General features: G+C 47.0%; 1 protein-coding gene across 3 annotated transcripts in view; it reads left to right on the top strand.

The window, feature by feature from the left end:
* The window catches only part of LOC133262089 (spermine oxidase-like), a 57,650-nt gene extending 43,589 nt beyond the window's left edge, over nt 1-14,061 (top strand). For 2 of the 3 annotated variants that reach the window (XM_061441009.1, XM_061441008.1), the window contains exons 4-7: nt 3,618-3,791; nt 6,998-7,721; nt 12,679-12,839; nt 13,568-14,061. In XM_061441009.1, coding sequence (XP_061296993.1) covers nt 3,618-3,791; nt 6,998-7,721; nt 12,679-12,839; nt 13,568-13,705 — 1,197 coding nt within the window. In that variant the 3' untranslated portion in view covers nt 13,706-14,061. The remainder of the gene's footprint in view (nt 1-3,617; nt 3,792-6,997; nt 7,722-12,678; nt 12,840-13,567) is intronic. The other variant, XM_061441010.1, reaches the window with a different exon arrangement.
* Nucleotides 14,062-14,971: the final 910 nt, after the last annotated feature.

Genomic DNA, 14,971 nt, shown 5'->3' with positions numbered 1-14,971 from the left:
GCTGACAGGAAGGAGTGTGGATTGGGATGTGCTTTCCTGACCTGCTTCGGTGCTGAGAAACTGCTTTATTTAGATTTGCTCTTCCTAAGAGCCTGCCTCGTCCCATGGTGGAGGAGCACGTATGTAGTAAAGACGTTGTAGGTGAAAGCCTGTAGGTAGCAGAGAGGATAATGCGGGTGGAACCTATGTTCTCTGCAGACAGCCTGGTTGTGGGATGCCCCAGAGTTGGTCAGAAAGAAGATGAAGGATGGGATTAACTCCTTTGAATTCCTGACCTTCAGTCCTATTTCCCAAAAGGACTGTATGTGAACCCTCAGAATTAGGGAAGGAAGTCTGCTTGGAATGAATAGTCATTTGAGATGTTCTGTGTCTTTTGCTTCTGCGGGTAGTTCTTTCAGAGAGGCTTCTAAGGGCAGTTGTTTTGCCCAAACCCAGAGGAGCTTTAGGGTGAGAAGCAGTCAGATCATTGTGCTTGGATGTGTTTGCCAGTGGTGGCAGTTGGGAGGTGATGGAGTCTGTCCTTTTTTTCCTTCCTTCCTTCTTGTGTCAGGTCTGTGATACTAGGAAAGGGAGATGAGTCAGGGCTGTACATGGCACTGGAATGGGTTGCCCAGGGAAGTTGTGAATGCTCCATCCCTGGCAGTGTTGAAGACCAGGTTGGATGAGGCCTTGGGTGCCATGGTTTAGTGTGAGGTGTCCCTGTCCATGGCAGGGGGTTGGAACTGGATGATGTTCAGGTCCTTTCCAACCCTAACTGTTCTATGATTTTGTGATTCTGTGGTGTAGGTCTCCTTGCTGACGGGCACAGCACTCTCAGTTTGGATGCATGGGTATTTGCAGGGTTAACTGGAAGATCAGCGCCATCTTTCAGGTCATTCTCAATGCTACTTTCAGCAGGATCGTTGAGATAAAGCCCACTTGAACACTCTTGGGATCCCTTCTGTCATCACATCATGATGAGATGATGGAAGGAGAAGGTGTTTTCAGACCTCACAAATGCTGTTTCCAATGACTTCAGAGATGGTCCATAGGCGTGATGAAGGCTTCTGTTATGTGAGCAGTTTCCCACCTAGGGAAGGAAAGTCTAGGTAACCCCAGCTCCAGACAGTGCAATTCTGCTCCTGCTTCATTGGAAACCTACCTTAAATCAAGGCTTCCAGTGAACCTTTCCCACAGTTTCTTACATAGGATGTGTTTGCTCCATATGCATATTAATACATATGGAGTGTCTTTTTGATTCTTTCAGTATGCCAATGTATCTCTTAATGTAGGACTTGCTGTTGTTTCTCCTTCTGCTTCTTGCCTACAACAGCTTTGCCTTCTGTTCCTCATCAGATGGTTCAGCACCCCCAAGAAGAGAAAAAGTAATGAAGTGATAGGGATTCCGAGAGAAAATACTAAATCCTAATGGTGATTATACTTACCTGCTGGCTGATCAATGGGATGACATACAGAGGAAAGGCTTTACCTGATGTTTACAGCATGGATAACTCTGCATTTCTGCTCTTTTCTCTGTTGGGCAATGAGGAATACAGTGGTTAATAAAACCAAAAGGCTCACTCAACCTTTTGCCAAATGGGAGCTGGATTTTAACACAGCTTTGCTTGTCTTGTGAATTTGTTATCTGCTTATAGCATGCAATCAGCTTATGGAAGCTGAACTGCATTGTGCTGACGCAAGGGTCTGTGCGCCTTGTGCCTGCAGCAAGTGGTTTGAGCCTCATAAATTGGTGGGCCTGAGAACTGTGAGATATTAAAATTGCCAAAGAGCCCTTGGCACTGGGGAACAGAGAAGGTTCTATATCCTTTCCTTCCTTTCATGTAGGGCATTGGTCTCCACCTTTCTTGTCTGGAAATCTCCTTGGAAAGGCTGTGTCTCAGTCAGTGTGTGCAATTCTGTTCACCACTTCTGTTCATTTTCCTTGTGATTATTTACTTGGTTTTGTAGTTTTCCCCTTTTATTTTCATTGTTTCACTTATTTTCTTCTTCAGTTTCCTCTTCATGCCTTACTTGTCCCTTTCTACTCACCTCCCTCCTTCCCTTACAGACCTGTTTCCTCTTACTCCTACCACTGCCATGCATTTTTCCTCAGCACCTCCTTTCCTCATCATCCCTCTCTTTTGCCTCCTCAAATTCACGTTATTGCTAAAACTCAAGAGAAAATCAAGCTTCTGGGGAGCATCAGAACAGGAAGAAACTAACCCATGGTGGATTATCTGTATCAGCAGAGAATGGGAAGCCCTGGGAGCATTTGTAGGAGAGGCTCCCACAGCTTCCTACCAGGCATTTACTTTTGAGTTGAACTCAGTATGCCCAACTAATCTGTCTCCACAAAAAGGATCATAAGCTGTAATCAAACCATCTTTGATAGGAAAAACTCACCAAGCAGGGATATTGCCTCTCTCTTTGTACAGAGTACTGTGCACCCAAGTGCCATGATATAAATGGGAAGTTGACTCATTCTGGTCACTAATGGCATGAGTTGTACTTCTGAGAGGCATCTTTTAAGAGCTTTCCTGTGTTAAAAGATTCCTCAGAGTTTTTCCATGGAAATGAAAGGCCGTGGTTCCATCTCGGGCTCTTCTGGTGATATCACAGGCAGAAACAGTGATTGCTTCAGACAGCCACAAGCAGATGGTCAAGGTGGATGGTGGTTTTCTTGCTTTTGAGTAGCTTTTAGGGTGGAAAACTGGGGTTAAAAATACGTCAGGAAGATCTCCAAAGAGCATTGATTTCTTAGAAGGGGATTTTCCTTGTGGGCCCTTCTCAGAGTGGTGGGATACGTCATGGTTTTCCATGAATGTATGCCTGTCCCTGTCTTTTACTCAACAAGTAAAACCTGTGTGCATACATCATTCCTTTGCTAAGCCTGTGTGGGTTGCTTCCTAATTTTCAGTGGACAAGAGAAAAGCAGCTATAAAACTGAATTCCTGGTGGGTTCCTGGGCATTATTCCTAAATAATGGAGAGGGTGGAAGGGCTGGTTCCAGGTTAGAGCAGTCAAATGTATGGGCTGGGATTGCATCTGAGACTTTGAGCTGTGAGAAGAGCTGGTGCTGGTTGCCAGATGCGAGGAAGCACATGGCTCCTACTGCTTGAGTTCAACTCCCAGTAGGCTTTGGATGGAGACTGGTGGCTGTGATACTGTTCAGCAGAGCCCAGAATCACGCAGAGCAAACCCAAAGCTGTTCTGCAGAGGTGCTCTGCAGTCTGAACTTAACTTGCCTTGCAAATGCAGCTGCAGCATCTAAACATTTGGTTGAACAACATGGTTTAGCTACTGGGAATGGAATGAAGGTCTTGGTGTTCTGCAAGTGATAGGATGGACATGCTTGAGTTAAAAAATAACTCATAGTAAGTTAATAGCAACTTAACAATAGTAACTGGGCTATTGCAGGTAAGTAAGGGTGGTTATCTTTGCCTGCAGGGAAATGTTGCTTCCTGCCTTCTTATCACCATAGCTGTGGGTGCAACTTGACATGGTGTTGGGGCAAGAGTGCGCTATTAGAGTTGGCAAGAGGAGGTGACGAATGTGCTGGGTTTGGATGGAGGAAAAAGCATCCTGCTTGGGTTCTGCTGTGAATCACGTTGTCCATTTCTCTGCCCTGTCTCTGGCAGGTCTATAACCTGACTCAGGAGTTCTTCCAACGAGGTAAACCAGTCAACGCTGAGAGCCAGAACAGTGTGGGTGTCTTCACACGGGATGTAGTGCGCAAGCGCGTCAAGGCCGACCCGGATGACACAGAGGCCATCAAGAGGCTGAAACTAGCCATGATCCAGCAGTACCTTAAGGTATGTGTGAGTGCACATTTTGTTTTAACTAAGAACAGACAGTTCTAGAACCTCAGACACCTTGCTAAGCCTTGCCCATCACTGGGGAATCACTTTCGTCTCTTGCAGCTGGGGCAGGTTGTGTTTAGATGGGACAGCTTTTCCTCATGAGGCATATGCAGAGTGTCCTGCAAGAAATAATACCTTTATTCTTTTATCTTCTTACCTTAAACTTCCAGCTTTCTACCTAGAAGGGGCTTTCCTAGGCCCTGTTAAATTTTCTAGTGTGATTTAATGTTTTCTTACTACCTGAAGCTAACTTGACTGTCAGGTTCTTTTAGTAATGTCTTGTGCCTTACACCAGGGACACCGTAATCCTTCCTGAGTGTTTTTCATTCCCTTCCACATCTGTCCATATCTCAGAGGCCAGAAGAAATATAACTTTGATACTGGTAATTTGCTGAAGGAATCCCTAGAAAGCAGTTTGAAGGTAAAGCAATAAAATCAAAGGTTGATTGTATCAACCCATGTCGTAATCATTTTTCCTCACAGCTTCCCTAGTTCTTTTTATCTCCTTGATGCTTTGGCCTAAATAAGATCTCTGTGGGATGAGGACTTAATGCTCCATCAAGCACTCCACAAGTAAAGTGTAACAGTCATTCCTATTTCAATTATAATGACTTAAAGGTTTATGAAATGAGGCAGGGGAGGGAAGGAGCATGCTGTGATGTGAGGAAGTGTATGATATTCACTACATACAGGTAGGAAGCTGAAATAAAGAGAAAGATCTAAAGATCCTCACAGGGGGTTGTGATAAAGCTGAGATACGAACTCAGGCATCCTGAGTGCTGTTCTGGTATCTCAGTGTCTAACCCAAGAGCTTGGGAGTCTCCACAGCTGCCACATAGACTAGCGATAGTGTTATCCACACCATCAGCATCACCTATGCAGATGATGTTAGTCTGGTATAGCTCTGGTTTTCCTGGTGGTTTCTTCTGTGGTTGCTACAGGTTGCCACAGCCAGAGACTTTTCTGCAGGCCTGGTAAATCCCTTCTCATGTGTAAATACCTGAGAACAACAAAGCTTCTGGTGCTTAAGACTATCAGATTGGAGCTGCTGAGAGCATGAGGATTAACTGGTGTCTCAGGCAAAGTATGGTCTTGGTAGTTCCCTGATTTTCTTCCTGGCTTTTGTCCTTTGTGGTTGAATCAAATAGCGACCACTGTTTGTTGTGTTCAGCATGTGGAGTGTCCTGTTGGAGCATCCAGGCGGGATGAATGGCCTGTTGCAAGACCCAAGGTGCAGGGTTTGTGCTGTGGACCAGCCAAAATGATCTTGGGCGAGTGCTGTGAGTGCTTGCTCAGCCATCAGATGGGGTGCAACCACAGCAGATTCAGAGAATAGGTCTTCAAGAAGGGATGTGGCCCAAGAGCTGTGCCTGGAGTCAGGGGGCAACAACCAGGAAGGGGCAGCCCCTGTTTGTCAGTACAGTCACAGCCTGTGAACTCCTAGAACAGCTCTGACTTGTTTGCTTAGCCCAGCACAGAGATTCCTGCCCTGCACCAAGACGCCCCACAGGGAGAGGGGTCTAAGCTTGCCAGGCTTCCAAAATGGGGTCATTAAAGTGTGGAAAGGCCTGGAAAACTGGCCAAAGGGGAAGGCAAGGAATTGTAATGTAATGTAATTTAAGCCTAAAATGCTTAAAGAATTGGAGCGTGCAAATCATCGTGACTCCGGTGATTTGAAGATTTTAAGATCACTGTGTCCCATGCATCAGTATTATCATTAGAAACTTATCACAGGACAGGCCAAACATCCTGCCTTTGTTCCAGTGATTGTTGGAAGCTGCAGCTATGCCTGATACTCCTACAAACATTGACCAACAAGTCCTGAATCTAAAGCTTTGGTAATCGCATCAAGTGAATCAAACACAGGTCTCTCGTATCTTGGCATTTCCCTTTTCTGTCTCCTTCAGTTCCTTCTCTGTTGAGTCCTCTCGCCTCTGGCAGATTGTTTGCTTGCTGATTGCTGTATGACAGCTTGCTGAAAGCTGCAGACAGCAGGAATAGCTGCCAAAAGTTTTCCATGGCTCCTCATGGGAACATTTATTAACATTGGAAAAAGCATCCGATTAACACAGCTCCAGCCTGTGTTGTAGGAGCACCAAGAGGCCAGTCTCCAGCCAGTGAAGGGGGGTTTAGATGATAGAAACCAGTCAGAGCTTTAACCACAAATCATGCAGAAGCAAAGATGTCATCTCTGAACTCTGGATGATGCAACCTTGGCCAGTGCAACTGAAGCTGATGCAGCTTCTTACCATGACAAAATGCTTTCTCTGGTTGGAAAGAAGGCTGAGGATTGATTGTGTAAGGTCCTATGGCCAAACACTCCTTTAGTAGCAAAAATAATCATAGAATCATAGAATAGTTAGGGTTAGAAAGGACCTTAAGATCATCCAGTTCCAACCCCCTGCTATGGGGAGGGACACCTCACACTAAACCATATCACCCAAGACTCCATCCAACCTGGCCTTGAACACTGCCAGGGATGGAGCATTCACAGCTTCCCTGGGCAACCCATTCCAGTGCCTCACCACCCTAACAGGAAAGAATTTCTTCCTTATATCCAATCTAAACTTCCCCCGTTTAAGTTTTAACCCGTTCCCCCTTGTCCTATCACTACAGTCCCTCCCCAGCATCCCTATGGCCCCCCTTCAGGTACTGGGAGGCTGCTCTGAGGTCTCCATGCAGCCTTCTCTTCTCCAGGCTGAACAGTCCCAACTTTCTCAGCCTGTCTTCATACAGGAGGTGCTCCAGCCCCTGATCATCCTCGTGGCCTCCTCTGGACTTGTTCCAACAGTTCCATGTCCTTTTTATGTTGAGGACCCCAGAACTGCACACAATGCTCCAAGTGAGGTCTCATGAGAGCTGAGTAGAGGGGGAGGATCACCTCCTTCAACCTGCTGGTCACGCTCCTTTTGATGCAGCCCAGGATACAGTTGCTTTCTGGGCTGAAAGCTCACACTGCTGGCTCCTTTTCATTTTCTCATCAACCAGCACCCCCAAGTCCTTCTCCGCAGGGCTGCTCTGAATCTCTTCTCTGCATAATGTGGAGTAAGAGTGGGATTCAGGACTCCCAGCAGCAGCTCTGTGTTCCTTGTGATGCTGTGCTGAGGCAAAATGAGTTGCTCTGTGGCAACGTTGCTTTTGTGTTGCTTTTCCCTCAGGTAGAGAGTTGCGAGAGCAGCTCCCACAGCATGGATGAAGTGTCACTCAGTGAATTTGGGGAATGGACCGAAATCCCTGGAGCTCATCACATCATTCCTTGTGGTTTCATTAAAATCGTGGAGCTCCTGGCCCGCTCCATCCCCGAGTCTGTCATTCAGCTCCGCAAGCCGGTCAAGTGCATCCACTGGAACCAGTCGGTCAGCAAGGAGATCGAGAGGGTGGCTGACCACAACAGTGACCTCCCCGAGGAGGACAAGGGCTCCAATGTCTTCGTAGAGTGCGAGGACTGTGAGTTCATCCCAGCTGACCACGTCATTGTGACCGTGTCCCTGGGAGTCTTGAAGAAGCGCCATGAAAGCCTGTTCCATCCCCGCTTGCCAGAGGAGAAGGTGATGGCCATTGAGAAACTGGGAATCAATACGACTGACAAGATATTCCTGGAGTTTGAAGAGCCTTTCTGGAGCTCTGAATGCAACAGCATCCAGTTTGTCTGGGAAGATGAGGCAGAGAGTGAGAGCTTGACTTACCCTGAGGAGCTGTGGTACAAGAAGATCTGCAGCTTCGATGTACTCTACCCACCGGAGAGGTATGGCCATGTCCTGAGTGGCTGGATCTGTGGAGAGGAGGCACTCATCATGGAGAAATGTGATGATGAAACTGTGGCAGAAACCTGCACCGAAATGCTACGTAAATTCACAGGTCAGCCATGCTCTGGTTCCTGTGGTGAGTGGAGAGGGGAGGGAGATGGGGCCGGGGTGTTGAATAGCCGCTAGGAAGGAAATGCATGCAAGTCATTTTTAGTTCTTTGGCATTCTGTATCCCTTTGAATGGGCTGTGTTTGTTGCTTCCAGCATCCCTCCTGCTTGGGTGTGCCTGAAAGCTATTTATAGAGGGGCTGATAACCAGCTCAGGAAGTGGGGGGCAGAAGTGCTTGAGGATTCCACATCCTCTGCTCTATTTAATCACAAGTAACTCTTCAGCAGCTGGAGCTGTCAGGCTCAGTACTCCTGAGGGCTGATCTCAGGGGTGGAAAGCAGCACTTTCAGAGCCAGTGGAGTTGAACTAACTTAGATCAGCTGAGATGTGGTGGTTAAATCACATCCCCGACTTCCGTTGAACCCGAGGCTATATGGAAATCTCTCTGGCCTGATTCTCAAAGAATCCATTGATCTTAAGAGTTCCCACATTCTGGTTACCTCATTTAAACCTTCTGGACTTTACAGGTTTCACATTCACTGGGCATGCATCACATTAAGGGCAGCAGTTGGAGCAAGGCAGATCTTAGGTGTCTTGCACTGAGAAAATCTAAGATGAAATCACTAAAAGTTGTAATGCTGGGCCTTAGTTTGCCTCCAGTCACTGCCCTAGAGTTGCACATCTTCCCATGGAAAGGGGTTTTTGTATCTATGGAGTCTTTGAGATCCCCTTATGGAAGGCACTGTACAAGCACAACTGTCAGGTAGCAATGCTGAAAGAAACAGTGGTTGACTCAGCCTGGAAATAAGGACTTTGAACTTGCACATAGTTATAAGCAATTATAAGAGCAGCATCATCCTAGACTAGATGTATTTGAAGCTATTCTAGAGACGAGTCCTGTGATTGAGCTATTTATATCTGCCTGCTGCCTCGTGCTAAACAAATCTCGACACTCAGTGGGTTTCCAGCCTTACTTCTTGTCCACTGAGGAAGTTTGCCTTCACAAGTGTATCTTTCCCCTGTCCTTACAGACCATTTGCTGAATGCAACGTGAAGATCTAGAGAAGGGGCTTTGGAAGCTAAGGACCACCTACGTGGTTGGCTACTGCCAACAAAGGTTTTATTACTCCCTTCAAAATCCATAGGATAGGCACTAGGTTCAGAAGCCTCAGTGCAGTGACCAAAACTGAATCGTGTTTCCGCTTATTCAGTGTTGGATGATGAACCTGTGGCTGTCCTGCAGCTCACAGACAAGTAGAATGAAACAGTGAATACTGGATTGGGGCAGCTTGTTTGTTTTCAGTGGTGTTTGGTGTCCCTACGTCACGTTGCACTGTCCGTACATAGCTCTTTCCTCCTGACCTCAGCAGCCCAGCTGCTTCACACAAGCAGAACAGGAGGCTCCTCTCTTCAAGGCCAAGTTGTTCCAGTGCTGACGTCTCTCAGAACGTATAAACAACTTGGTTTGTGCAGCTCTTCTTGCTCAAGACCTTTGTTTTTTTAAGCCATCTTGATTCATTAGTGGGAATTTGGCTCTTTGGGTCTTTCTGTGGCAGATGGAACATAATCTCCTTCTTCCTTTTTGGGCTCCTTCATTATTGTTATTGTTTGCATGTGTTGGATGTTCCTCTCTTCCTCCGAGGATGGAAATCTGTTGGCACTGGGTCATGGGTATGTGCTGCAGTTGCTGTTCCAGCTGATGCTGCACCTGATCACTGTCCATCAGACTCAGCAACACTATGGGCTCTGCCTCAGCCCTCTGCTAATCCTGGTTATCTAACCCCAGGGAATTCTACGCTGAACTTCCCAAGGCCTTGCCCTGCAGAAATCATTTTGTACATAAGCGGAGACGTGGCCCCGAAACTGCGAGAAAAAAACCTGTTCTTGGAGCAGCCATTACACAACACGTTCCACTTTCTGCCCCCCAAACTTGCTAGTTTATAGAAAACCTTTCCATAGATCTTCCAGGATGGTCTTGCTAAAGTGCTTGGGTTTATCCTGTTGCCCTTGCTCCTGTTTTCCCTAGCAGGCTCACAGAAGAAGCAATACGTGGCTAACCTGGGCCAAGTGCCAGGCAGGCTGAAAGAACAGAAGCTTTCCATGCACCTAATGTCTTCTCCACTCATCTGTTTCATTGGGAGTGGGAGAGTGGGTTAATCCAGCCAGGGGATGGCTGGGGGGGGACACAAAGCAATCTTCTGTCTTCAAACCCAGCTTTTGAAGCATTTCCCAGGACCCAACTTCATGTAGGTTCTGTTGGGAAACCAGTCCTTAGAACCTAGGGTTCTAAGCTGACTGGAAAGACTCTTCCATAAGGCAGTTTGGATCTTCCACACCTCGCTTGGTGCTCTGTGACATCTTCTGAAGCAGCTTTTTCTATGAAGTCTAAAGAGAGCCTCATATTCAGTAATGAAAGCAGGTAGTATGAACCTTTTAGTGTTCACTTTGCCTTTTGTAGCTTCAGTGTTCTGCATCTAAAGTCCCCCAGGTTCTTATTTCTTCTTCTTCTATTAAAGAATTAATTCATTACCAGGTGGGTTCCCATCTGCAGCTCTGTTCTTCTAGTCCATTGCTCATGGAGGCCTTTGCTCTGGCCTCAGAAGATGTTAAATCCTATGTGAAATCCATTCTTTAGACTCCCGCTGAGAGGTGACTTACATTTCACTCACAGGTCAGTGCTGTGGATCTGGCTTTGCTGTGGAAAGCTCTGAGGATTGTTCTAACCTAAGGACCATTGACAACAGCTGCTTTTCACAACTGAAAAGTGGTGTCTTCTAAATCTGATCAAATGGGCTGGCTGTGCACAATTACAAGCCTTGCTCTGCTCTCTTTGTTGGCTGAGCTCAAGTGTTAGGAGGCAGTAGTTGTCCTCCCCATACCCCAGCTATTTCTCTGGAGGGGAATGGCTCTCTATTAGGTCCTGCATCACATCTACCAGCCCCATGGGATGCCTGGGGTACCCTAATGTCTCTAGTGGCTGGAGACTCTAATGTGTGTGTAGTACCACAGATCTCTCTTTGCCTGGATGGGATCTTAGATACCCTGCTCTCAGGTAGGCAGCTGGATTCGGGTGTCTAATTTAGATCTGTGAGCTGATTTTATTGTAGATAGATATGAAGGATAGCTGGATTTATACAACTGTTGATTGGGTAATGACTCCACAAACCCCTTTTGTTAACAAATACCAGTCTTTTAGCAGATCTGTGGCCTTACAGGCTGACAAGCCCTCATCTCATTGCTTGTAACACCGTGAGTTCCTAATGTTAATCCCCTTTTTATCAACATCTTGTTGTCTCCTGTATTGAAAATCTTCAGGGTTCCTTGACACAGGAACATGAGAACAGGCACCAGCCACGGAAGAGGCCCCACCAGCCCACTGCAGAGACTTCTTTTATGTGCAAAGACATCATTGTGCGGTTGGTTTTGTGTCATGCCATGCGATGTGATGGATGACTGCTCCATCCCTGGTTGGTGCTGTGTTATCTGACAGCTTTCATGGTGTGTTCTCCTGGGCTTTCCCACAGCTCTTCAAACTAAAACGTGATAACTTACTTCCTTGCCATATCTGAGAGCTCCTTGTTCTCACACTCCCTTGGGCTTTTCACTTCCACCCTAGGCTTTGAAGATCCTTGCAGGAGCGTATTTAGAGCCTTTGTTATGCTAAGTTGTTATTCCTGAAACAGCATTCAGTTGTAGGATGTGTTTTGTTTGCAGGGTGTATTTATTTGCTGCTCTGTGCCACTGCTGTTTTGAGCTGGGGTTAGTGGTTACACAGTGTTCACAGTGTTGTTTGAGTCATCCAGGTGCCTTTGCTCTGCTTCAGCCTTGGACTTCATAGTTGTGGTTGAGACAGGATGTTCCTGAAAGCAATAGCTGACCCAGAGGAGTAACCTGCTCCTGGTTTGAAGGAATTGAAGGCATGACTAAATAATTGTGGAGTAGAAGTAAGTGATGTAGTGCCTGACGAGTCTTTACAGTTGGGTGTCTCCCTCTCCAAGCTGTGAGGGAATTTGGATCATCTTCATAGAGTGCTGAAGGGTTACAGTCAGGCCCTGAAGCTGGCACATGGGCTGTGCAAGATGCAGACACTTCTCAGTACTCTTGTTTCTTGTGCTGACAGTCTCTTACAGACTTAGAATCACAGTCATTTAGGTTGGAAAAGGCCTTGAAGATCGTCGAGTCCAACCATTACCCCAACACTGCCAAGGCCACCACTAAACCATGTCCCAGAGCACCACATCTTCACGTCTCCTAAGTACCTCATCTTCATGTCTTCTAAGGAGCTCCAGGGATGGTGACTCCACCACTGCCCTGCGCAGCCTGTTCCAATGCTTGACAACCCTGTCAGTGAAGAAGACTTAGGCTCGACCCAAGTAGCTGAACCTTGCCTGGATATGTGAGGTTGCCCCTGTACTCTTTAGGATGGGGACAGCAGCCCTACCACTGGTGCACTCCAGTGCTGCTCACCTCTAGGTCCTCCACCCTCTTAGCAGTGGAAATCCTACAGCAATCTTGAAATCCCCCTTCTAGGCTCAAAAGCCTTATTTCTGTGCCATGGGCATTGCACAGAATGGGTTTGTTGGATTTTAGGTTTGTTTGGGGGGCTAGTGGATAGCAATTGGAGTGAATAATACAGGTTCTGAGAACTTCCTGACACGTTTTCCTGTCCCCCTGCATAATGAGGATTTGCCTTCTAACACCCCTTATCTCTGTTCCTCTTTGGAGGCACACTTCACACCAGGCTAATGATCTTCCCCACAGTGGAAGACAGCAGCTAAGGTTAAAGGGATGCTGTTTCTGTTGTATAGATCCTCAGTAATAGGAAAGAGTTGTGGTTTAGAGCCTTTTCCCTGTAGCCTGCGGGCTCTGCTAGGTTGTATTCTCAATAAACCAGGCTGAAATCATGCCACCCCCACCTTGCAGAGGCATTGCTGTGTTTTCTGCTGGACATGGTCTTATTTCTTGTCTTCTGCTTTCCACCCAGGAAATCCAAACATTCCGAAACCTCGCCGGATCCTGCGGTCCTCCTGGGGCAGCAATCCCTACTTCCGGGGATCCTACTCTTACACCCAAGTTGGGTCTAGTGGGGCTGATGTAGAGAAACTTGCTAAACCACTGCCTTACGCTGAAAGCTCCAAAACTACTGTAAGTATGGCCCAAATCAGTTCTGTGGCAATAAGGGTAACACAGTGTTGGGTGGTGGGTTCTCAGGGAGGGAGGGCAAAAGAGACAATCTGTGGTTAGGCCTCCAATAATGTGTTTTCCAGGTTTTGTAATATCTGGACAAATGATGTGTGTAGGATTTTACCTCTTCAATTGTTTGGAATGCCAACATCTCAGGGATCCCTGTATCTCTGAAGTTATCAAGAGCTGCTCATCCATGTGGCTTTGGAATCTTTGTGATCTCTGCATTTAATAACCATTAGCCTGTAGGGCCAGGCCAAGGGGAATGGCTTTAACCTGCCAGAAGGGAGACTGAGATGAGCTCTTAGGCAGAAGCTCTTCCCTGGGAGGGTGCTGAGGCGCTGGCACAGGGTGCCCAGAGAAGCTGTGGCTGCCCCATCCCTGGCAGTGTTCAAGGCCAGGTTGGACACAGGGGCTTGGAGCAAGCTGCTCTAGTGGAAGGTGTCCCTGCCCGTGGCAGGGGTTGGAGCTGGAGGAGCTTTAAGCTCTCTTCCAACCCAAAGTGTTCTGTGTTCTATGACACAGGTAGAGGTGCGCTGTGCTCTTAGTGCACCACGTTGAGATGTCAGGAGCCAGCGCTCTAAAACACCGCTGTCAGCTCATGGGGATGTGGGAGGAGACAAAGTTTTGTCTCCTTTTAGCTTTCCCATGGGCACTGCTGAGCTTTCTGCTTCTCTTCCCCTCTGCAGCCAATGCAGGTGATGTTTTCAGGGGAGGCCACTCACAGGAAGTACTATTCCACTACCCACGGTGCTGTGCTTTCTGGGCAGAGAGAGGCCGCTCACCTCATCGAGATGTACCAGGACCTCCTGCAGTGCCAGAGCTGAAAAGCCCCATGTTTGTGACCACTGCCACCACCACCACCTCCCAGTCCCTTGTGCAGGTGTGGAGGGATTCCTTTTTAATTTCAGTAGAACAGTCTTTATCTTTTTCTATTAAAGTCCTATCTGTTTAAAGAGTTAGTCATCAATAGCTTCATTTCTGTGTGCTCTGTTGTTAACAGGGAAGGGTGCTCCTTTTGTCTGGTAAACTGTTTCTTTGTCATTTGAATTCTAACTTCACTTTTGGTGCCTATCCTAGTTTATGTTTTGTTTTCTTTCTGTATTGTAAGTGCCTTCTATACTAAAATAAATGTTGTCATAAAAACACTGGGTGCTTTGGTACTTCCTGGACCCTTCACTCAGTGACTTGCAACTCTTTCACCCATTATAACAACAGGGATTTTCTCCCTTCCTAGAACATTTGGAATAGGAGAATCTTAAGGTAAATGTGGGTACTCAATGTTCTGCTTGATCTTGGTTCACACCAAGAATTCTGCCTTAAAGCCACAGTCATTTCCCTTGTCCAGATCCTCCCAGAAACGTGTCTCACGCTATCTTTAACTCTGTGTGTCACCTGCCTGTCAGCTCCTGTGGGCCTTAGCGCTTCAGGAAGTCTGCTTATGATTTCATGGAGGAATTTATCTTCCCTCTGGGCTCTCTCAATCCATGGGAAGTTGTCAAAGGAATCACAGTGCTGCAAAGCAGAGAGATAAAACAGCCTTGATGAAAGCAGCACTGGAAACTGTCCCTGTCTGGTCTGGGATAGTATCTTGGATTTGAAGGGAGTGCCCCAGTCACTCCTGCTTTTTAAAGCTTGGTTTGGGTCACAGCATGGTTTGGATGTGTGGGAATTAAGCTTCTTTAAGGAAGCTAAGCCAGGAGAGCTTCTCTGGGAGCTGGTGCGGTCTCTGAAGGGAACATCAAATTCCAACCATCCTTCAGCCACAGCCACATTGTGGAAGGAGTGTTCATGTCTATGCACAAGATCGAAGTGCAAAATAAAGCCCCAAACTGCCTTGGTAATGCAGGTAGAGCTGTAGTGGACTCTACACTGGAATTGGGGCAGCTAATCCACGTGGAGAAAGCATGCAGAGTGATGTGGGAGTGTGGGCAAGAAGGAGAATCATGAAGCAGCCTTCTTGAACTGCCTCTGTGATGAAACTCCATCTTTTGGACATCAGGACCCAAAACAGGTGAGGTTTTCACCCCCTGCTTCCAGAAAAGAAGGTCCAACATCACCACTGATATTGAAGAGTTTCCACAGGGAGATCA

This window comes from Pezoporus flaviventris, unplaced genomic scaffold (genome assembly GCF_033815535.1).
Source record: "Pezoporus flaviventris isolate CSIRO_AGI_PZ_B2104156 unplaced genomic scaffold, CSIRO_AGI_Pfla_v1 ptg000188l, whole genome shotgun sequence".
NCBI classification, from domain to species: domain Eukaryota; kingdom Metazoa; phylum Chordata; class Aves; order Psittaciformes; family Psittacidae; genus Pezoporus; species Pezoporus flaviventris.
This window is presented reverse-complemented; position numbering and strand designations above follow the sequence as displayed.